We start from the raw sequence: 24793 nt of genomic DNA on the forward strand, positions 1-24793 counted from the left end.
CTTTTTTTTTTTTTCTTAGATTCCATACATATGGTTAGCATATGGTATCTATTTTTCTCTTCCCGACTTACTTCACTCTGTATGACAGACTCTAGGTCCATCCACCTCACTACAAATAACTCAATTTCGTTTCTTTTTATGGCTGAGTAATATTCCATTGTACATATGTGCCACATCTTCTTTATCCATTCATCTGATGATGGACACTTAGGTTGTTTCCATCCCCGGGCTATTGTAAATAGAGCTGCAATGAACATTTTGGTACATGACTCTTTTTGAATTATGGTTTTCTCAGCGTATATGCCCAGTAGTGGGATTGCTGGGTCATATGGTAGTTCTTTTTGTAGTTTTTTAAGGAACCTCCATACTATTCTCCATAGTGGCTATATCAATTTACATTCCCACCAGCAGTGCAAGCGTGTTCCCTTTTCTCCACACCCTCTCCAGCATTTATTGTTTGTAGATATTTTGATGATGGCCATTCTGACCGGTGTGAGATGATATCTCATTGTAGTTTTTTTTTGTTTTTTGTTTTGTTTTGTTTTTTTGCGATACGCGGGCCTCTCACTGTTGTGGCCTCTCCCGTCGCGGAGCACAGGCTCCGGACGCACAGGCTCAGCGGCCATGGCTCATGGGCCCAGCCGCTCCACGGCATGTGGGATCTTCCCGGACCGGGGCACGAACCAGTGTCCCCTGCATCGGCAGGCGGACTCTCAACCACTGCGCCACCAGGGAAGCCCTCACTGTAGTTTTGATTTGCATTTCTCTAATGATTAGTGATGCTGAGATCCTTTCATGTGTTTGTTGGCAGTCTGTATATCTTCTTTGGAGAAATGTCTATTTAGGTCTTCTGCCCATTTTTGGATTGGGTTGTTTGTTTTTTTGTTATTGAGCTGCATGAGCTGCTTGTAAATTTTGGAGATTAATCCTTTGTCAGTTGCTTTAAAGTTCTTTTTTATTCAAATTGGAACCAAATTCTTGAAGAGTTATGATTAGAATGCATCAAAAGCTTGAAGTCATCTTATCCTATTATATCACAAAGATCCTATGAGAGAAGGTCAGGTTGGGTTTTAGTAGGGAACCTAGCTAGCACTGACCCTGTTTCAGATGCTGTCAAAGATGGACACTCACAAAGAATAATGCAGGAAAATGCATTAAAGGAAGTGGAAATGTCCCACCGTGGAGGACAAAGTGGTAAGGAAGAGCCTGTTAAAATGTCGGAAATGTGTCCCACATATCTCATTATTAATTATTATATTTATCACTGTTAATAGCAACAGCTGTCCATAACGACAGATTCCCTGCTAAGCACTTTACTTATATCAGATAATTATATTTTCTAAATATCTACTAGATAGTTATCCCTCACAAAAATCCTATGAGTTAATAATTATTTTCCCATTGTACACAACAAATTACTTAATCTATGAGTTGAAGTTTTTTCAAGTAATTTGCTCAAGATGACATGGTTTGTAACTGGAAAATCTGGGACTCAAACCAAGTCCTGTTCAATATATTTTGAACACTTACTTTCAGGTGCTAAGAATATTATGGTGAGCAAAAGCTGGCATGGCAGGTGAAGCTGACATGAATCAAATAATCCCATGAAGAAATGTTTAACTGTAACTGTGACAAGAGCAATAGATCTGACCTTGGCAAGGAGGGGGTGAGGGATGGACATTTCTTCCTTGAGGTCTAATGCAATCTAAGATCTAAAGGAAGAACAGGAGTTGCCTTGGGGAAAAGGGAGGGAAAAGCATTCCAGGCAGAAGGCACAGAATGTGCAAAGATGACGTGGTGGGAAGGAGTGTGCTGAGGACTGAAAGAACAAAGTGAGGTGGGGAGGGAGCTGTGATACGAATCTAGGGAATTCAGATTTATTAGATGAGACTGTACCTTTCACCCCATGCACAATGTTTTATAGATCATGGTAAAAAGATTCTGTCTTTATCTTAAGCACACTGGGAATTTATTTTATTGCTGGTGTGGTGTTTTTCCCTTGGGGGGTAAGGGGTGAACTTGGGTAGGAGTGCTATGCAGCCTCTTATAGGAATCTTTCAGGAACAGGAATAAAAGTGGATATTCCACAGCATGAATTTCTATGTTCTAGAATGGACATCTATTATATATCTAAACAACCCCAAAGTGGAGATTTAAGCTGAAAATGGAAGAATGGCACGTGGTCTCTGGAAGCAAACTGAGGCACAGCTAAGTTATCCTGGAGGGTCCAGGATGCAGGAACACAGGCAACCCAAAGGTAAAAGAATACAACTGCACAGTAAGAGGCCATAAGAAGAAAACGGTGGAACCCATTTCCAGCTGAGAGGCACAGCAGATGACTGTTTTCACACCTCTGCTCCCGACCCACGAGCTTTGATAAATGACTTATTTCTCTGAGACAACTTCCCCATTTGTAATGGTACCTTCCTCACAGGATTATTTTGAGAATGACGTGAGTTATAATACATGGAAAGTATGTAGAGAAGTACCTGCACATAGTAAGTATTCAATAAATACAAGCCATTACTCTTACTGTTATCATGCTATTATTGTAAAAGATCATAATTTGCGGTAAGCAGTTAAGGAAGGGAAAACATTTGTAAATATATCTCTGAGACAACATGTTCTCAAACTTGCACATACATATGAATCACCTGGAATGCTTGTGAAAAATGTAGATTCCTGGCTTGTTAGAGGTAAGGCCTAGGAAACTAGGTTTTTCCTGAGCTCCTGGGGGACTCTGACATAGCTGATCTAAGCATTTGAGAGGCATGGCTTCAAGGCCTAGAATTTAAAATAAATATTAAGGCATCAAATAAGGTATTTCATTGCAGGGACTTTAACTATAGGGATAACTTTATCAAACAAATTTCAGATTTTTTTTTGAATTTTAGAATTTTATACAGCAGGTTCTTATTAGTTATCCATTTTATACATATTAGTGTATATATGTCAATCCCAATAGATTTTATTTTTGTTAAGGCAAAATGAAACAAGTTCACTTGCAAAACCTACTTCTAGGAGAAAACTGAATAATCAGAATCCGCTTGATTGGTAAAATACTGTGTTTCGTTTTTAATAACGATTTTCACAAATTATTTAAATCTTTAGTTCCAAACAGTCCAAAAATGTCACTGTATGCTCCACTATCAAAAGAAACTAAAATAAACATCTGGACAGTGGTATGTATATTCTTTAATTATTAGATTTATTTTCTAGCAAAAATAATAGAGCCCATCTTCAATCATACAGAGAAAATTCTTTTCTGCTAGGACACAACTAAAACTCTGCAGATTCTTTCACTTTAGTTCAGGGTTTCTCAACCTCAGTACTGTGTAATTATTGTAGGTTATTATTTACAGGAATTATTTACAATAACAAGAGACCTCAGAAAAATCAAACAAGTGACTAACTTCAGGGAGGGTGAAATCATTGGCTTAATGTACACATCTGGTGAACAATGTCCATGAATATTATAAACTGAAGGGATTACTTATTCCTTTTCCTCAGAAACTATTACACAACCCAACACTTGGGGTCTTTCTTGACCCAACAAGAGCCTGAAAATGCCGCTTGGGCTCTTTATAATAACAAACAATGACCATATTCCTGTTTTATTTGAAAAAAAATTAGCAGCAGCTGTTACTTACACAGAATTTTTAACAGAAGATACTTTACATACTGAACCCAAATATTTCAGAACTTAAAGAGCCTGAGGCCAAATGAAATATTCTGCCTTTTTTTTTTTTTTAGTTTAAAATAAGGCATAACAATTCACTTCCACATTCCTTCATCTAATTTTTAAAAATGACTAAAACATTTTCCTGAGACTCAAAGGAAACAGCTGGACACATCTGTCAACTAGACGGCTCTGGAGTGAAAGAGAAACTTAATGCTTTAATACCATACTTACATGTGTGGGCTCAGTTCATAAAAATTTCTGTTCCTGTAATCTTCCACTTTCTCTGGTGAATAAATGGGCAATGACCGGTATGGGTTAACAGATATAACCACACTTCCAATGTATGTCTGCAAAAGAAAGAATAAAATATACCCATTTTAACATCTTAAGTCTTAATGTTGCATGGTTTCATCCTTTTCAAAGCACTAGTTCTACGGCCTGACCACTCATTTTATACTTTTCAAGAATATTTCTAAAGACAGATGGTCAATAATGTTTATTCATTTTGCTGATAAATGGAGAACACAGATTTATACATTGAAAATATCTTTCAAAATAAATCTCTAGATTAATTCATGACCCTGGATAAGAGTCCTCCAAAGCCCTGTCATACTTGCCAAAAATTTTGTCACCAACCACGGCTAATTGTGAGCAAGAGCTATGCCTTCCCCGATTCCGAATAGAACTGGTGTTTCCCTCTCTCATCTTTATCCTCCTATTTCAGTCTACAGTAACCCAGGCTTCCCCTCCTCCCTACCCATACCCATACCTATCCAATGGGGCCTTGACTTTGGCACTGTCCTTACACAGCCTGTCCATCTCTACAATGGGCTCCGACCACATACAATTCAATATTAGAGTCACAGTTATCCCTTGGGTATTCAAAGAAAATCATTTCATGTTATACCTAGTGGACTTTAATCTCAGAATTTAAATGTACTTGCTGAAAGACAGTACATTTCATGTTGAATTTAAATTTAATGTAGAATTTAAATGTACTCTCAGAGGGATTAATGCTCCTATTTTAACAGACAGTAACGCTCTCACACTGCAAACCAGAACACTAGTTATCTTCCTTTCCATTTCGATCTTAAATTCCCGGCAGCAAGAGCAGTGTTGGTTTAGGTCATTTTGTACAAAGACTAGCGCAATGCCACAAGCAAAAGTCACTTAACTGTAACTCATCTTAGCTCCATTTTTCCTTTCAGTTTCAACATTATAAAGATGGCTGGGGTGGTGGTGGAAGGGGGATGCTAACAAACATATGTCAGTGATAAAAAGCTTTTTTAATAAAAAGGTGAAAAAAAGAAAGGAAAGAAGAAAGAAAAAAGTCACTTCCAACTTCCCCGCCTTTCCAGGGCCATGCAACAAAAGGTGACATTTTTAGAGCAACAAGTTTTTCCAGTATTGTCACCACTGGATTCAAGCAGATTGTCAGATCAAACAGAATAGAAAAGAGAACAGCAGAAATGTTCTGATTTTTTTTTCAAAACATGGGTCACAATTATTTTAATTATAAGATTTTTTCCCCCAACCTGGAAAACTGAACAGGTCATTTTTATACCTATTTTCATCCTATAAGAATACAATCTTAGCAAGAGTACATAAGACTGCTGCTGTAAAGAAAAACTCTCAGCTCCCATGCAATTAGGGTTATCTATTTCTGACACCCTAGCACTAAGGACCCAACTAATCTGGCCTGACAAGCAACGAGTCCAAATGTCTTAACTTATTCCATTTAGATAAGACTTCCAGAAAGGTTTCTTCACAGTCCAACCCACCTGGGCAAGTAGATGGGAGATGCTAGAGACTGAATAACTGTCTGAACAGCTTATAACTAATAGACTAGAATTACTTAGATTGGTAGATATGAGAATACAATAATTGATTTATTCCTTTAATATCTGTTGATTGAAAGATCAGCCTTCTTTAGTAGAAAAGTACATGAATCTCCCTTTTTAAGGTAGTTTCTTGAATACAATAATTAAAATACATATTTGCTGTTAGCAGAGAAACCAGTTACCAAGTTGCTCTTTAAAACCAAATTTCACGGGTGGCTAAATTCTTGATGAAAATCTGCCTGTGTGGCATTCTTGCATGGAGAACAAACTCAGCTGCCTCAAACCCAAAATCAAAAGCCACACTACTAAGTTTTAAATTTCTCTTTGTTACTTGTGACTCTTATACATACTGAATTGTGTGTGCTTTTCCCCCCAGCTGTTTTCCTATCACCTAGAACAGGGCTGGCCCATGAATAACGTCCCATAAATATTTAACTGAATGACTAATATGCACAGAATCCATTCATCACTAAGAACATGGATGGTACAAACCACTTTCACACAACTATTCTTCTGTTGAAATATAATACCGAGTACACTGCCATACAGTGCCTAATATTTTACTAAAATATATATGCCACGTGTAACCACCAAACAAACCCTTCAACTATATCCTTCCCGCCTCGGGTTCCTTGTCCGACTGTGGTAGACTGTTTGCAAAGATGGCTGAAACAATTCCTACCACACCTTTATGCAAAACCTCTGAAATGTGACTCTGCCACTCCTTCTATCAAGAGACAGAGTTTATCCTCCACCCCGTCAATCTGGACTTGTCTATGTGACTGATTTGACCAAAGGGACATTATAAGATGAGATACAAGCAGAGGCTTGAGCATTTGTGCATTAGGATGTTGCCCCTCCCCCACCCTTATGACTGACACTAGAAGCCATGATGCAAATGAACTTGAGCTAGACTGTTGGAGAGGTCACAAAGAAAGACAAGGGCCTGAACTACACAGCCTGACAACCATCAGACACATGAGTGAGGCCATTCTAAACCATCCAGTCCCTGTTAGGCCACCAAATGCCTAAAGCCACATTCACGATCCCAGGTGAGACCAGCAGAAGTCATACCAAGCTGAACTCAGCCTATATTGCTATCCCAGAGAACTGTGTGCAAAAAGATGGTCGCTGTTTTATACAATTAACTGGGGGTGGGGGTTACACAGCGACAATTACCTTACCGGTACACCAACACGGCTCAACAAATAAGAAAAAGGACCAAGCAGGACAAGCTTTATCAATCTGAATAAGCAAACAGTAAAGGAAACTGTGCTCTCCCTCTCCACTCCACTTTATATGTTTCAGATATGCATCCTCTAATCTTGAACTTCTAGTAGGTTTGTCCTGTACTGTGTGATACATGCCCTTGCTGTTTATGGGTTTCTTCCTTGAAGGTTCTATGTGCATTAGTCAAAGATTTAAATAGTCCCACATCTGCCAACAGAATAACTCAAATGTTCATAGTCACAAGCCTCCTTTCTCTGAGACACAAAAGATACTCCTGGGGCTTCCCTGGTGGCACAGTGGTTGAGAATCTGCCTGCCAACGCAGGGGACACGGGTTCGAGCCCTGGTCTGGGAGGATCCCACATGCCGCGGAGCAACTAGGCCCGTGAGCCACAACTACTGAGCCTGCGTGTCTGGAGCCTGTGCTCCGCAACAAGAGAGGCCGCGATAGTGAGAGGCCCGCGCACCGCGATGAAAAGTGGCCCCCGCTCGCCGCAACTAGAGAAAGCCCTCGCACAGAAACGAAGACCCAACACAGCAAAAATAAATTAATTAATTAATAAACTCCTAACCCCAACATCTTCTTTAAAAAAAAAGATACTCCTGGAAGCAGCTGCTAGGCTGGGTGGAGTTTACAATCCTATTCCAGTTTTAGGCAGATATCTACTCTACATTCAAGTAACTGCAATAACAAATTAAACCTCCTTTCCAGGGAGCAGAACAATAGTGACCAGACAGTTCATTTTTACATCAATTAACATTTGGGCTTATAAATGATATACATCTGTCCCTCAGTATCCCTGGGGGACTGGTTCCAAGACCACCTGCAGAGACTGACCAAAGTCCAAGGATGCTCAAACAAGGATGCCTTCTATAAAACAGCATAGTATTTGCATGTAATCTACACACATCCTCCCTCCCGTGTACTTTAAATCATCTCTAGACTACTTATAATACCTTATACAATGTAAATGCTATGTAAATAATTGTTGGCTCATGGCAAATTCAAGTTTTGCTTTTTGGAACTCTCTGGAATATTTCCCATGAATATTTTTGATTTGTGGTTGATTGGATCTGTGGGTGAGGAACCCACAGACCAAGGGCTGACCGTACTTCATTATTTTTTTAACAAGAAACTGTATACAATTTAAAGTCAGTATTTTCTTATTGCATCATGCTCTAAAAAAGATCCTAAACTAAATCATTAAGTAACAACTGGAATAAAGAAGTTGGAGGTAAGACACAGTTTCTTAAACTTAAGTATGTGCATATGACAGCTGGGCATTACGTGTCCTTTTTATTCTGAATATGCCAAGGAGAAAAAAACCCAAAAAACAAAACAAAGAAAAGCACTGTAAACTTTTACAAAAGGGAGCAGCAAAGAGGATCTGCCTCTTGTCCTCTAGAATTCCACTCACTCACTCGACTGGAAATAAGAGGTAGGTATGTACTGGGTCCAGCACCAACGAGCTACTGCGGACTCGGATGGTGACAGTGAGAGAGCCCACAAAAGGCCTCCAGCAGCTTAGCTCATTCCCACCAGACCACTTCTGGGCTGCGCTCACATTCCACCTGGTCCCTATGTCCCAAATGGCTCACAGAGCAACTCCTACTGGAATCCGGAGCCTGCTCTTCTATTAGGCTGACTACACCAAAAAGGACTCCTTTCTCATAACGGCAAAAACTACTTAGCAATTAGGTTCTATCTACCTTCTCCAACTGAGACAAGTCTGGCTCTCATGACCCTCAATGGATGGATGGATGGATGAGCTCAATCAATGTACTTATTTCCTCAGTGGAAACAACCTCCTAGCCATCGCAGCCAACCTAGTTCACAACCTCCGTGCTCCGGGCCCCCAGCACCCCAAGTCCTGAAGCGTGCACACCACCCTGACAACAGAAGACCACCTCCACTCTCACCACCCTGCGGAACCAGCCTCTGACATCTAGGAGGGGAATGGGAAGGGGAGGGGAGGGGAGGGGAGGGGAGGGGAAGGGAGGGGAGGGGAGGGGACAAGACAAGAAGAAGAGAAAAGGAAAAGGGAAGAGGGAAAGGAAAGGCTCTACCTTTCTACAAATGGCATATTCAATTAACAAGTTTATCTTTCACTTCTCAAGGGCAGACATTAAACCAAGAATGTACAAACACTCCTAAGTCAAAACAATCCCTGTCTTCGTATTTCAGATATCTCTAGAATTCCAGAACAGATGCCTTGTGAATAACCAAATAATACTCGAGTGCTCCTACTGTGATTACAGTGAAAACGGAAGTCTTTTCTGGAGGATGGTCATCCAGCAACCGCCACTCTCCAGACCACAATCCAGAAGCCAGAGGAAAGGTCCCTGACAGATATATAACCCAAGGATCACGCATTTCATTCCATAAGAAAGTTCTTCCAGAACCCCATCCTCAGAGATTCTATTTCAATAGTCGGGAGAAGGGCCAGGCATCTGCATCTCGTACAGTCTCCCCGGAAAAAGAAACGTGTAACCAGAGTTAAAAACCACTGCTTGGGGGCTTCGCTGGTGGCGCAGTGGTTGAGAGCCCGCCTGCCGATGCAGAGGACGCGGGTTCGTGCCCCGGTCCGGGAGGATCCCGCGTGCCGCGGAGTGGCTGGGCCCGTGAGCCATGGCCGCATAGGCCACAACAGTGAGAGGCCTGCGTAACACACACACACACACACACAAAACCACTGCTTGTAGCCTTCACCCTCAGGGCTCACAGGACCAGGTTTTACTTTCAAATGCAGCAACCATGCTAGTGTCGCTGTTGGTCTATCTTCTATTTTACCTTCCCCTTTAAATTGTCCTATGTAATTAATTCTGTCAACATTTCAAGAACAAAAGAAAATTCTTCTGGCTACCCTTTCATTTCAGCCACATTTATAATAAACTTGGCATACGGCATCTCAGCACACTACAGAGAAACAGCGGCAACATCTGTAAGTTGGGGCCTTCTCATGGCAGTATGTTTCAAATGTTTGACTATGACTCACTGTAAAAAAGAAAATTTGCATCACAACCAAGTATGTGTGTTTGAGTGTATATTTACATACACATATGCGCCTACATATGTATGAAATAAGTTTCACAAAATCATAAATATCCTTATCATGTGCAATGTACTGATATCCTTTGTTCAATTCTATTCATTACAAAATGTTTTAAAACTGCTGGTCCTAACCCACTAAATGGTCTTCATCACTTAATGGCGGAAGCTTGCAGTTTAAAACATACTGCCACAGAGCACTTCTTAATCTTTTTCTAGCTGTTGATGGCTTTGAGAGGCCAATGAAAGCTATGAACCTTCTCCCCCCAAAAAACACACATATAATATATGCACATAAGAGTTTGCACACAGTTGATATACCAGGTTAAAAGCTCCCGCCCTAAGCAAAGAAACAACGGCCACTAATGGAAAAAGAGACAGAAAAAGGATAAAAAAGAGAGACAGAGAAGGAAAGAAAGGAGTAAGAAGTGATCAAAATAATTCTAAAAGTATAAAAATGAAGAGTTGTTCAGAATAAGAACCAACAGCTCGGCTCAGTGGGCCCTGAGTGCCTTATTACAGCACTGAGTCAGAACACGGCCTAACAATCAAGGGCCAAAATGAGACAGACAGTATTCTGTTTTCGACGACAAGGACGTATGCAATAAATACATTTTGGAAAGATATCCAACCAAAAACACTTGTTTCAACTTAAATAGTGAAGCACAGTTTTAATATTTTGTGCATCTGCATAATGCAGTACTGTACACACATTCCTCCACAATGCCAGGTAAAGGAAACGTTAGTACACAACAGAAAAGTCACAAGATTTTCACATCTTTCATATCATAGTTCTTCCCAGGGCAACATTAAGATCTTAAGAAGCCCTAACCCTGAAAGTTTATATTTCAACGAAATTGAAAATAAAATTATAACTAAACCATAAAATACACATAAGGAAATCCTATAATGACTTCTTTTCACCATGATGAGTACTTGGAGGCTTCTCTCCAAATATCAAATTCTTCCAAAATATTTGTAAAGCCCCTGCTCTGTTGAGACTCTAACTAGGCATCCCATCTGCCTATCTACCAGCTTCTTATTTTCCTCAGAATGACTTTTGGCGACTTGTTTACAAATCGTCACTGCAGTTTCTTAAAAACTCATCCCCCCAGAGTTATTAAAGTTCTGATACATAATATACACTGAAGCACCTTTTTACTAAACTCTTCCTAAATCCCCATGAGGTAGAAATGAAGTCTCCATTTCAATGTCCATAACAATGGAGCACAAAGAAGTTAAGTGGTATGACCACATTATCTAACAAAAGTGGAATCAGGACCAGGAGCCAAGAATCTGTTCTCTTTTCATTAGAGCACACAAGCCATGCTGTCAGGCCTGGAAAGCTTTGGCAAAAAGTGGCCAAGAACACCTCATCACAGCAACTTGTGTTGTACAACGCCTTACCCGGGCGTCTTCGCCTTTGTATAACAGAGAGCTACTCTGCTGGGCAGAAGCCTCCCTTTTGACTATCTGCAGAATGCTGAAATCCTTACACCACCAGGAATAAACAAAAAAGAAAGGGGGAGAAAAGATCTTCTAGTTACAGGGAAATTTTTTTATCTCAACAGAAAAGAATTTTTTTTTCAATGTTTATCCCAGCACATCAAGTTGTGTCTACCTCTTGAAGAAATGCAAGACGTTGTGTCACAATCACCCTTTAACTTCAGAGAAATGAATCAGGAAGGCGGCAATGCAACAGGTAATGTTTATTTAAATACCTCACTTAATGCTAAGTATTTAGTCTAAAATGTCATCAAAAAATATTCAAGAATGTGTTGGAGTTCTCCAAGTCCCAGTCTCCAAGCCATGTTTCTTTCACCTCTAAAGTAATAATAGTTCAAATCCAGGATGGATCAGGACTCAGATAAAAATAACCCTTCACGTGGCTGCACAACCGCATTGATTTCCTTGACTGAATTTAGGCTACAACCATTTTAACAAGGAAGCAACAAATTTATCAAGAGCCTTCTTTAAGCAAAACATCATCTTAGGCATGGTGAAAATACAGGACACTCCTGTGGCCTGTGCCCCTGGGAGATTATAATAGAGCTTAGGAGGTGAGACTTTTATATCATAAAACATAAAATGTAAGGGTTAACCGCCGTAGGCACAAAAACAGATGCAACAGGATTTAAGTGATTCCTAGCTAAATGAGTGCATTAGTCTTTCTTTTCTTACTGCCTAAAGGACTGCTTTGGGTTTAAACGAAGGAAAGGTCACTGTCAACTGCAGAGGTCCAAGAATGCTCCGGAGAAGTCACAGGATTTGGGTAGGTCTAAAAGGATGGGCAAGATTTGGATAAAGTAACATTCCACCAAAGAGCAGCATATGAGATTCTGGTTTTTAGGTCATAGTTGAACCCTGCCCTTTTTAAAAATTTTTCGCTAGGATAGTTGTATTCTTCAAAATGTATTTTTTTTAAGTATGAATTGCTAGAGACTCAAAGCAGATATCTGTACACCCAGGTTCAACTGTAGCATTGTTCACAACTGCCAAAAGGTAGAAGTAACCCAAGCGCCCACTGACGGATGAATGGGTAAACAAAGTATGGTGTACAGATAAAATGGAATATTATTCAGCCTTAAAAAAAAAGGAAATTCTACACAGGCTATAACATGGATTAAAACATGGATAGCAGCCTAAAGGCCCACCCAACCACATTTCAGACACAGGGGATGAAACAGCTTGCCTCAAGCAAAGACCTCCTGTGAGTAATAGCTTAGAAAGTAAGACTGGAATCAAATTTCAGACAGCCTCAAATGTCAGAGTGAGCAGTCTGAGCTTCAGTCTGAGGGCAGTTTTGAAGTAAAAGTCAGTGTGTGGGGTAAGGGGGGTTAGATGATGAAACTGACTGAACTTGAACCCAAGTCACCCTGACTTAAGTGTTTTTGAGCTCTTTGCTCAGATTCTATGTCATACAGTATGACAAGGCTTCAAATGTATTTGAAGTAGTGTGTAAACCTTAGCTCCAAGTTATCTAGCAAAGTTTTTCAGTTTTGTGTGAACCTGGGCACATTACTGAACCTCTCCAAATCCCAGTTTCATCAGCTGGACAAGGAGGACGATACTGGTTCCTCCTGTCTAATCTGAGGATTAAATGAGATTGTGCGTTAAAGCACGAACCACCTGACACATATAGCAAGCATCTCATAAATGTTACCCACTGTGAGTTTGGCTCTACTCGAATTTTTGGCCACAGTAAATAGCCAAATCAGGACTCAAAAGCCTACAATACACGTTAGTATCTCAGCTAAATTCATGGAGGAGTCCTATGATGCTGAAGTCTTACCAAATGCTCTCTGTATACAGGGAATGGATGAGTTATCAGAGGGGCACATGAGGTACGTACGTATGGTCTTAATGAAGCTAGCAGGAAAAGCCTGGGATACTGAGAAAACGGCTATACAAGGCAAGCTGGTGGAATCTTCAGAAATGACAACATGCTATTCACTTCACACAGAGGAATTCACCCTCTTCTTGGGTCTCGGATCCTGGGAATCTGATCACAAGACATCAAGACATTATGTGTCACAGCATTTTTAATTTAGCCATCTGTAAGATTTCCCAAATTTCCCTGAAGAGGGCTTTTGTCTTAATTGTTTTTTTTTAAAGACACAGTTTGGTCTACCATACGCTCTGGTTGGTTTTTCAGACACAGTTCAAAATTGTGAAAAACTGCCTAAGTGAAAAATTACAAACATAAGGTCAATAACTGATTTAGGCTTCTATCTGGGTCTTAAATCTAAAACAGTGGAATTCAGACATACACCTCACACCCCCATCTAAGAACAGATCTGTGATACATATAACCAATAATGACAACCTAATTTTCACAGAGGAAGAAACTAAAGGCATTAGAAGGTTTTAAAGACTTGCTCAAGGTCTCACAAGTAGTAGCAGGGGCAGTTTCACGCCAAAGCTCTACACCAAGGTCTGTGATGCAAGAATAGAGAAGTATGATTTGTCAGGCTCTGTCAGCTGCTGGGCACAGAGATGACCTCAAGTTACATCAAGTACTGAAGGTTTTACTGTGATAATCACATACCCAGGAACCCCCCGAGGAACCCATTACCGAGCTACAAGAAAAGCTGGGACCCAAAAGTGAGTATGGATGGCTGTGAGGCCACATTATGGAACAAAGCAACACAAGTTTGTGAAGACTTCCTTTCCAGTCCCACTATCAATGTGCTCATTCCCTACTCACATTTCTGCTTCCTCTGGGCCTGCTACTGACTGGTCTTCTCACTTTCTACTCCAAAGCTGGCCTGTTGCAAAGACTCTTATTCACAGTCTCTGCCTACACACGGCCCATCGTGGCCTCACCACATCATGACTCCTGGCGTCTGCTTCTGTTGGTATTTTATTTTTTTCAGTATTTCTCAACTCAAAGTTTGAGGAGAGATTCAAGCCCTATTCATCTTTTTATCTATGCTGTGCTAAATCACTGGCCTTAGATCAGGCAAGCTGGTCAGGCATGGTCCCTGTCAGTGTAGTCTGAGACATGCCTTAACTACCATCATATTATAATCCTTTGTTCCTGTGCTGCAGTCATTTCAGACTATGAATTAAAGAACTAGATATGAGTTCTATGCCACGCCGAAATACCGGCTAAAAATATCACGTCGGGCAGCCTTTATTTCAGAGCAGGATAACACAATACTACCTTATCTTCGTTGCTCTGTAAGGAACAAGTATTTTCCAAATATGTATCATTCTCTAGACCTAATAAGAGTCTCTTAACTAAAGGTACAGAGCGGTCCTGTGTTACAGGTATGCTACCAGCTACAAGTCTTGAAAATAATATTATGTGGCTAATTGAAAGTAGTAATCCAACAAAAGTGAAATCTGTGTAATGAATACCAAAGTAGGAGGGGGTAGGGAAAAAGGGAGGGAGGGGAGAGGCAACGAGAGAGTCAGGGAAGGGGAAAGAGAGAAAATTCTAATTATAAGAAAAGCTCAGGGTCTGAAATCTTGAAGAAAAGTCATGCTGGGTTTCCAAGTTTTTCAGATGGTCATGTGGTCAGGTACTCCATTCCAACTATATGTCAAGCACCGGGCTAAAATGCCCCTTAGGGGCTTCCCTGGTGGCGCAGTGGTTGAGAGTCCGCCTGCCGATGCAGGGAACACGGGTTCGTGCCCCGGTCCGGGAGGATCCCACGTGCCGCGGAGCGGCTAGGCCCGTGAGCCATGGCCGCTGAGCCTGTGCATCCGGAGCCTGTGCTCCGCAACGGGAGAGGCCACGACAGTGAGAGGCCCGCGTACCGCAATCAATCAATCAATAAATCAATAAATAAAATAAAATGCCCCTTAATCTCCAAAACAACTCAACAAGATAAGCATCAGGATACCTATTTTACAGATGAGAGAACTGACCCTCAATTACTTCAATGGTCACAGTGGTTGTGAGTGACCAAGACACAACCTTGGTCTGTCTGCCAAAGGCCCATGCCTTGCTCAATATGCCACAACAGAGTTGGATGCACAAAACAGCCTCTCTTTAGAAATTAGGATTATCATTAATGCTTATCTGTACTATAAATCTAAGAGCAGAAAGAGATGTGTGTGTAGAGGGGAGGGGTGAATCAGCCGCATGAATTAGCCACATGGCTCTTGTGGTGAATTGCTTCTTCCTCCTCTACTCTGTGCTCTTTTTTTTTTTTTTTCTGGCTGTGCCCTGCGGCATGCAGGCTTTTAGTTCCCCGACCACGGATCTAACCTGTGCCCCCTGCAGTGGAAGCACGGAGTCTTAACCACTGGACCACCAGGGAGGAAGTCCCTCTACGATGTGCTCTTAATGGTAAAGGACCTTGTGCAGCTATCAATCACCTGCCATCCAGTGAACAGGACGAAAACCCATCTCCTCCCAAGATCGTCTCCCACCTTCCAGAGAGGAACACACCATCCTAACGGTTGCTATCACTTTTCTTTGACTAGAGAGCACCTACGACTTTAGAACTGAATGCACTTGTTCCCTGTCACACTAGTTCACGTCACTGCAGTGTTGAATGCTAACTCAACACGTGGCAGGAATGCGGATTATCTCTTCAATTATTTGTCTGGGTTGTTGAGGCTGCCTTGCTCCAAAACCTATACACTCAATATCATACTCAGTTATGTTGAACAGCACTTTGCAGGCTGAGAATGCTTCCCTATTAGTGGTATCACTGATGCACATGGTAACTGCGTAAACTCAGCAGAGCCAGACTTCCTGGATATGAATCCCAGCTCCATCACCTACTCGCTGTGTGACCTTGGAAAGGTCACTTAGCCTTTCTGAGCCTCAGTTTCCTCATATGTAAAATGAAGATAATTTGAAAACCTTCAGTGCATAGGACTCTAGTAAAACTTAAATAAACAAGTACATGTAAAGTGCTTAAAATAGCATATTGTACCAATAAGGACTTAATACGTGTTAACTGTCATTGTTTATCATTTTACCAATAAGAAAACACTCTCCTAGGAGTTAAAGTACTTGTTCCAGGTCTCACAGATGGTAAGTAACAGAGCCAGGACTGGAGCTCAGGTCCTTGCTTCCTAGTACCTACCACACTGCCACCAAAAGATGACACTTCTGCAGACCTGAAGTTGGGCCTTAATTTCCTCCAAATCGAACTTCAAGTACGGCTTCAATCAGAACATTTAAATTAATATATTATAAATATTATTCAAATATATCAAGTACTATATAGTGCCTGCATGAACTCCCTAAGCTTGGCAGATAACAGATAAACTCATGCCATTTTGCAAGTTCTAAGAGGAAGAATTTTTCCAATCACCAAAGGTTTTAAGGGAGCTTGGACAGGTTGAAACTGGCAAGCTTTTACCAAAAATGATTGTTTTGAAAAGTATTACAAAACTGTCCAAGAGACAGACTGTGCTCCGAAACTAGACACAACAGCCTCATGACCTGCTGTTGTTCCCCAGCTCTATCTAGCCCCCTAATGCTGTGACTCCATTCCAAAAACCAAAGCTACACTCTTGAAAACACACACAATTTGTTCTCCATGTTTCCTTAACTGTCTACCTTTTCAACGAGCCGCGCAGGCTGAGTCTGCATTTGGTGAACCCCTCAGACACAGTCACGTCTAGGCATTTCATTTCACCAGCTCAGGAGTTCACCTTCCTTCCCCCACTTGGTCATGGTGGGAGGGGAGGTGGCATTAAAGAAGGTTCTTGTTTCACTCAAATTTGCTGGGCCTGGGTTCTCTGGGTAAAGGCCCATCCACCTAGATGAAGGAGAACCTTCTACTTCCAACTCTAAAACCAAAACAAATTTAATTTTTAATCAAACTTACATAATCTGGAAGATGACCCACCCAACTACCATTACTTCTGGAAATGGGACTGGGGTACTGAGATAAGGAAATTACATTTTTATGTTATGTTTTTTTCCCCAAAGCATTTGTTACTTGTGTAATTTTTTTAAGGCTGAGATAAGAAAATTACATTTTTATGTTATGTATCCCTGTGCTATCTCATTTTTTTTTCCCAAAAGCATTTGTTACTTGTGTAACTTTTTTAAGGCTGTTTGAAGGAAATTTTAAAAAGAAAAAAATTTAGAGAACATCTGGGTAGGAATAACACTAAGCTGGGCATACGAACTCCAGCCCTACTCTCTGCCAACAGCCCCGTGAGCTTGGAAAAGGGCCGAGCCCCGAACAAGACTGCAGTCCTGGCTGACACCTTGATGACAGCCTGGTGAGACCCCAAAGAGAGGACCCAGCTAAGCCATGCCCGAATGCCTGTCCCACAGAAAGAGTCAGATAATACATGTATGTTATTTTAAGTCACTAAGTTTGGGGCAATCTATTCTGCGGCAAGAGAAAACTAATACACCATTTATACTAAATTCTCAGGAATGATGTTATCCCCAAAAGGTAGGAATTTTCATGTATACAAATGAAAAGTGGTTTTGACACTTCAAATAAATATATAAATGTTAACTAGTATTTTTTTTTATGTTTACCTCATTTATTGTGCTCAGCCAGCACCCTTAAATATAATTTTGTGGCTGACTTGGGTGCATAAAAAATTTACGTATTTTACTTATAATCTCATTGGTTGTTTCAAACAGTAACCAAATTATTTTTTCCTGTGTTTCCACAATATAACTAAGTGTTTATTCTAAAAGAACCTCTAAAGGGTCACAAAACTTACTGAATCTTCAGCTCAGAAGGGCTATTTCTAGCAATACTAGTTGTCCTCTGAGTGTTTCATATAAAATTCTAAGTAGGAAAAGACAGACAGCCCGAAGACCACCTCCAGCCCTGACCAAGGAACTCTTTCCTGCCTGTCCCTGAGTTAAGGCAAATAAGAGAAACAAAGCAGGGACCCTTGGTCTACTCTCTACCTTTTATCCGAGGATATCAATATAAGCACCTTCCTTTTCTATTATTAGTCAAATAAATGTTAATTAGTATTATTTTCATTTACTTTCCAATATTTTAAACCAAATATATTGTACTTACATTTGAATATTTTTCATAAGAGTATTGGATCCCATCCTTACGGAGATCCTAATTCTACTACCAACTGCTAAAATTAAGACAATTTTTACTAGACTTTCAAAGCAGTCACTCTTACATCTACAAGTAGTTTAACTTAAGATTCTAAAATTGGACTAATTCAGACCTCTATATCTGGATGATCCCCACCTGACAATTCAGATAGAAAACAAACTAAATCTACTTGTTAGTACCAAAAATACTTCCTGTCAGAGAATGGACACCTTGGTTCTTTAGTTTCCAAATTTGCCCTGGGCCTTGTTCTTGCTTAAATTGCAGCTTTCCTGTTCCTGAACGGAACCACAATCCTGACCAGTCACCCTAAAAACAGAATCACGTCTGGCTGGGTCTCCTGCATACCAAGTTCACACGAAATCCTGCCACCATCCCATCTGGCTGTGGACAGAGGTGGGGAGGCCAGAAGAAGCTCTGACAAAGGACAGAAAGAATACAGAAGAGCGGCGCTTAGGAATGTCACAACCAGCATTTCCCACCACGGACCCCACAGAGACTGCTGGAGCACGTCCTGCAGCTGGGCCCAGCCTGCACTGCACTCGACCAAGAGTGAGGAATCAAAGCAAACAGTCTCTGACCCTGCGTGTTACCCCACTGGGTCAACATTCCCTCTATCTGTTCTTACCTGATCCACCTCCATCTCCAAAGGAACAGCCTTCCCACAAGGACCACATCAACATCTGGAACTGTCTCAGATTTAGAGACTCTGCCGGGCTACAGACAGGGTGTTGAACCAACTCTGGGCTTTTTAAACAAGTGTGTGAACCCAACTCAAAGCAAAGAAGACATAATCCTGAAGCATGCACTTTACTATCTTTCGTAGAAGTACTGGATCCTATTTTTATGGGGATCCTAATTCTAGTACCAACTCCTAAAAATCAAGACAATTTTTACTAGACTTTCAAAGCAGTCCTCTTACAACTACAAGTAGTCTAACGTAAGATCCTAAAATTGGACTAATTCAGACCTCTTATATCTAGATGATCCCCAACCTGACAATTCAGATAGAAAACAAACTACAACTACTTGTCAGCACCAAAAATACTTCTTATTCAAATAAGGGTTGCAAAGAGTAGAGTAGATTAAAACAAAACCATATGATATGCATTACAGAATAGAATAAAACTTTGAATGACTTTGGAAGCAAAGATTTCAACAGTATTTCCCTAAAGTGGACAGACTTCAACTACCCACCCCAGGGTCCTTTTTACTCTTCTCCTTTTTTTTTTGGCCACACCATGCGGCATACGGGATCTTAGCTCCTTGACCAAGGATTGAACCTGTGCCCCCTGCAATGGAAGCGTAGTGTCTTAACCACTGGACCGCCAGGGAAGTCCCTACTCTTCTCTACCATAAGGAGTTCTCCAGGAGAAAAGTCTTGAGAGGCATGCCTTTGGGTGCACCTGAAGCTTAGAATTCCAATCATAAATGCTTCTCATGGAACATATCCTTCAGCATGGTAGCAACACCAATAAAACCACTTCACTAGAGAATTCCTTACCAAGCCTGTGACGGGGTTACAGCAGAGGGCCTCATCAGCATCCACTGCCCTTCCCTCTTCCTAACACGCTGACAGAGAGATTTAGTAGAGTATTCAACCTACTTACACACAACCCATCTACTTTGGAAAAAACTGACCCTCCGCCAATCCTAGGAGCAGACATCATTTTCTTAAGCCATTCAGCTCATTCTGGTCACCTGGCCACAGTCAGTAGTTTGAGGAGTACATGTGACTCATTGGCCTACCCAGAGCTTCAGGTTTAGTAAGACAGGATCACCAGGGATTCCACTTCCAGATTCAGCTGGCTGGAGATCCAGAGGATCACTAGGGGTTATAAATACTCTAGAGAGTTGATAACTCTTATCTGGTGAGAACTCTGTGAAGGCAGGGAATATTTCTTACCTCTAGGTATGGTGGTGAAAGCAGGGGTGTGGGGGGCAGGTTGGAAGAACAGGGTCCCCTGACCTACAGCTGGCTCACACAAGAGGCGGCAAAAGCTCTGGGTACAGCCAGAGTTCTAAAGTCTGAGCCAAGCGTCCCTCTGTTCACAGGCCCCGTTATCAACCATGGCTTCTGAACATACAAATGACTGTTCAGTATGCTTGCATGATGGATCACTCGAGACCATCACACAATTTTATAGGATAAAGTAAAGCTATGAGACTACAACAGAGACTAAATAATAAAAAATTTTTTAAAACTGTACCTTCTCTTCCTGGGAAAGAATTAAAAAACAAAGTGAAATACAAGATAGTAAAATATTGTATGTCATTAACTTGGCCTTTGGCATCAGCTGAACAATTTTCAGCAACCCAAGAAGAAAAGCAAAGCAGGAAGATTATCAGAATAAGGGCCAGAAACAGATCTCCCAAGGGCAGTATATACATCATGTGGGGTTACACGGCGTAAGGTGGGGTAATCAAATCTATCGTACAGTGTTTTTTAAAAATTACAAAACCAGGGCTTCCCTGGTGGCGCAGTGGTTGAGAGTCCGCCTGCCGATGCAGGGGACACAGGTTCGTGCCCCAGTCCGGGAAGATCCCACATGCCGCGGAGCGGCTGGGCCCGTGAGCCATGGTCGCTGAGCCTGCGCGTCCAGAGCCTGTGTTCCACAACGGGAGAGGCCACAACAGTGAGAGGCCCGCGTACCGCAAAAAAAAAAAAAAAAATTACAAAACCAATACATACTTGACTTAACAAGCCCTATAATACTGAGGTCTAAAAGAGTAATAACTCTTCCCCGTCCCCAGATCCCAACCCACCCCACTGAAGTTAGCATGCCTAAATCCACCCATGCTAAAGTTAGCATGGTACTAAAGTTAGCATGGCTTTCTCTACGTTCATACAAATATACAAACATATGTACACATCCATAAACCCCCATTAAAAAAAATAAGATCATACTACACACATTACCCTATAAGCTGTTTTTTTTTTCTTTTTTGCTTAAAATAGAGAATGCCCAATCCCCCAATATGACGTGTGTTTAAAGTTACAAAATGAAGGCACACATCTCATGGAAATAATAGTCCCAAAGTATCATGGAAAACATTAATTATATGAATATCTGGAAGCAAAAAGCAATTTTCTGCTTTTGTCTCATACCAGAAAGAACATTCCTAAAATAGTCAGAAAATAAAATCATGTAAGGCTGAAACCCAGAGAGTTCGTCTGCTAAAGACTCATGAATGTTAACACTTGACATTTTGTTAAAAAGGAGATTCTTTTATTTTTAGTGGGCACAACAAATCAGGTATTTGAATGCATGTAATGTTCTACTCTCCACCCTATTCTCAATTCAGCTGAAAGTGAATTGTGCCTCTTAGAGCCAGAAAGAAAAATGATCAGCCAACGTCGGTTAGGATATATCTGATGCCTCCTATCTCCATCTCAAAGACCAATGTTTAAAGTCTGTCTTTTATTTGCTATCAGACCACATTTTCAATTAAAGCTGCAGAACCATGATGTTTTCCCACCTGAAAACTGAACTGCTACACTTTGAGGAAAGGTGACACGGGGCCTCACTGCCAAACCAAACAACACCTCTCACCTGCTCTACAGCAATGGCGTTTTATACCTCTTCCATCTGAATCAGCAGTTTACATAACTACATCTCTTAGTTAGTTTAGTAGCCAGTTACCAAATTAATATTCCAAAGCAGTATCCATATATCTCAGGTTACTGTCAACCTCCCCCTACCTCCAACAATCAAATCAAGAAAGACCGAAAGTTCAGTTCCCAGATGGTGACTCCTATTTCATTAAGAAATTAATTATCCGGGCTTCCCTGGTGGAGCAGTGGTTAAGAATCCGCCTGCCAATGCAGGGGACACGGGTTCGAGCCCTGGTCTGGGAAGATCCCACATGCCACGGAACAACTAAGCCCGTGCGCCACAGCTACTGAGCCTGCGCTCTAGAGCCCGCGGGCCACAACTACTGAGCCCGCGCATCTAGAGCCCGTGCTCTGCAACAAGAGAAGCCACCGCAATGAGAAGCCCATGCACCGCAATGAGAAACCCATGCACCGCAATGAAGAATAGGCCCCGCTCACCTCAACTAGAGAAAAGCCCCGCACGCAGCAACAAAGACCCAGTGCAGCCAAAAATAAAATAAATTTTTTAAAAAAGAATTAATTATCCAAAATTATCCTTGAAACATGATCGCCTATCTGGAAAAGAAAGCTATAGGCAACATAAAATATAGCTTCACATATAATTTTTAAAAATATGTTAGTTCTACAAAGTTATAATCAGTTACGTTCTCTCGTTTTATTTACTTATATTTCCTCCTCCTGTCCCCACACTGATAGACAGAAAAACATGAAGCATGGTCCCAATAATCCAATTCATATCTAGACACAGATAGACTACAACATGGGGGGAAAAGAACTCAGAAGCGAGTCAGAAGCTATTAAAACTACTTCCACCCCATCCATCCACTTCCTTCTCAGCTGCTGGTACAGGGAATCTTCATCTCCTTGGTTTAGTTAACATGTCTCTACCTGAACAGATGCAAATTTCTGTGCTTTATGCAAATTCCTGAAAAGCTATATATAAAAGCATTTTTGACTCATGTTTTAAATATATTTAACAAACTTAATAGAGTAACACTATGAAATCCTTTATAAAGAATTTTTACAACATAAAATTTCTATTACTGTATATATTGATATGTTTTCATTTTTGTGTCTGACATGATACTTTTGTATAGCAGGACACGACTATTCCCAAATCTCCAGGGACCAAACACATATTCGTATCTGGTAATTTGCTCCTGTCTCTACTAACTACAAATGTTAAGAAGGTTTATGTCTTTTTTGACGGTTCAATGCCTTGCATCTTAATGAGTAGCTTCTCAAAGGTCAGGATGCTAATCTTATGAAGGTATCCAAGAAGACACCTGTGGATTTCAAACTTCCTCCTGAATACATGTTCCTCCGAGGGCAGAACTAAGTCTTCCACTTGTTTTAGAACACCCCCGACATCCAGGGCAACACTCTGCACAGTCAGCCCTCTACAAACACCGTGTGGAAAGCACTCACTCAACTCTAATGCGATATTACCACGTGCCAAATGAGCAAACCCAAAACTCTTCCTGAGGGTATAAACAAATACCTCTGGACTCCAATAAACAAACAGAAAAAAGAGAGAAGAGTCTAAGGAAGAAAAACCAGCTCTGTGCCACAAAATGCAAAGTCTAAAACCCCCCAGATGACCTCCAGTGCACACTCACATATATCTCATTGTGGTCAAACCGTTTCTTGAGGTTGTTGATGACGGTCTCCTCATTGAGAGGTTCTAAAAGAACCATATCTCCAACTCCAATCATATTGTCCAGAAGTGACGTTTTCACCTCCATTTTGGCCATAGTCTCTTGCTGTAAGAAAGAGGGAAAGGGGGACAATATAAATGAGCAAGATAATTTCAGATGGGTTCTTAGCACCAGTGGAGAAATGAAACACTGCTAGTTCCAGATGGCCCTCACCTGCCTCATCAATGTCGTAACCCGCCCCCGCCCCTGCCCCTAAAACCTACGTCAGAAGCCTCTGCGGGAGCTGCAGTCACTGCCAAGCTGCTAGAAGCCCCACTTGCCAACCTGCTGCCACAAACAAACCTCCCTCCCAGTCATCAACCCAAGCAAAGTCCATCTACAGAAAGAGCCACTAGGAAGCCAGGGTCACCGTTTTCTTCTGTAGACCATCTCCTCTCCCCAACCAGAAGTTGCAAAGCTCTAGCAAGAGAACCCAACCCACCCCTTTCCACTAGCCCTTGCCTACCAATGTCAGACTTGAACCCACAGGAACCTGCTGCCCGAAGACGGCATCCCCCAGTATTCCATGATGAAATGCAGAATGCCACTTCCCAGGAAATGTTTAAAAAATGATGCTAACATTTACTGAGTACTTTTGTCACATATCAGATGCTGTATCAAGAACTTTCCATGCATTAATTAATTTAATCCTCACAACTCTATGAGGTAGGTTGTTATCATTATCCCCATTTTAAGATAAGGAAGCTCAGGGAGATTAAGAAATCCTGCTTATGGCTAATTAGGAGTGTGTTACATTTTGTGCTAAAAGAACTTAAATCACCACTTGAAACACTATATCCATGGGGAGAAATTTCATTCCAGGAGTCAATGCTGACTTATAAAGAAAATAATACACCCCACTTGAAAATCAAAGGTTGCCTATATGATATAACCTGCCAAGAGTGACCTCAATATTCTCAACGCTCATTCCAACAGACACACCGCTACAACAGCAAAACCGAATTAACATGCAACGAATAGACCAGAAATACTAGTTTCCTTTTAGCTCAATGTGAAAGCCTATCAAGTGGAAAACACAGGCACACTGCAAAGGCAGCACTGGACTCCCACTCTAAAGTGCGTGGTGCCACCCAAGAGCAGAATGCTAAATGCCCAAGACTTCAAATCTGATCACTGTCAAGAGTACTATCTGAATTTAG

At 41.2% G+C, this 24793-nt stretch overlaps 1 protein-coding gene across 4 annotated transcripts in view; it reads right to left on the bottom strand.

The window, feature by feature from the left end:
- MYO1B (myosin IB) overlaps positions 1-24793 on the bottom strand; it is a 187731-nt gene that overhangs the window by 132163 nt on the left and 30775 nt on the right. For all 4 annotated transcript variants that reach the window (XM_029225226.1, XM_029225228.1, XM_029225227.1 and 1 more), the window contains exons 2-3: positions 23556-23699; positions 3914-4029 (exon numbers count right to left, since the gene is read on the bottom strand). In XM_029225226.1, coding sequence (XP_029081059.1) covers positions 3914-4029; positions 23556-23690 — 251 coding nt within the window. In that variant the 5' untranslated portion in view covers positions 23691-23699. The remainder of the gene's footprint in view (positions 1-3913; positions 4030-23555; positions 23700-24793) is intronic.

Source organism: Monodon monoceros, unplaced genomic scaffold (genome assembly GCF_005190385.1).
Source record: "Monodon monoceros isolate NGI ecotype Baffin Bay Population unplaced genomic scaffold, NGI_Narwhal_1 Super_Scaffold_16, whole genome shotgun sequence".
NCBI classification, from domain to species: domain Eukaryota; kingdom Metazoa; phylum Chordata; class Mammalia; order Artiodactyla; family Monodontidae; genus Monodon; species Monodon monoceros.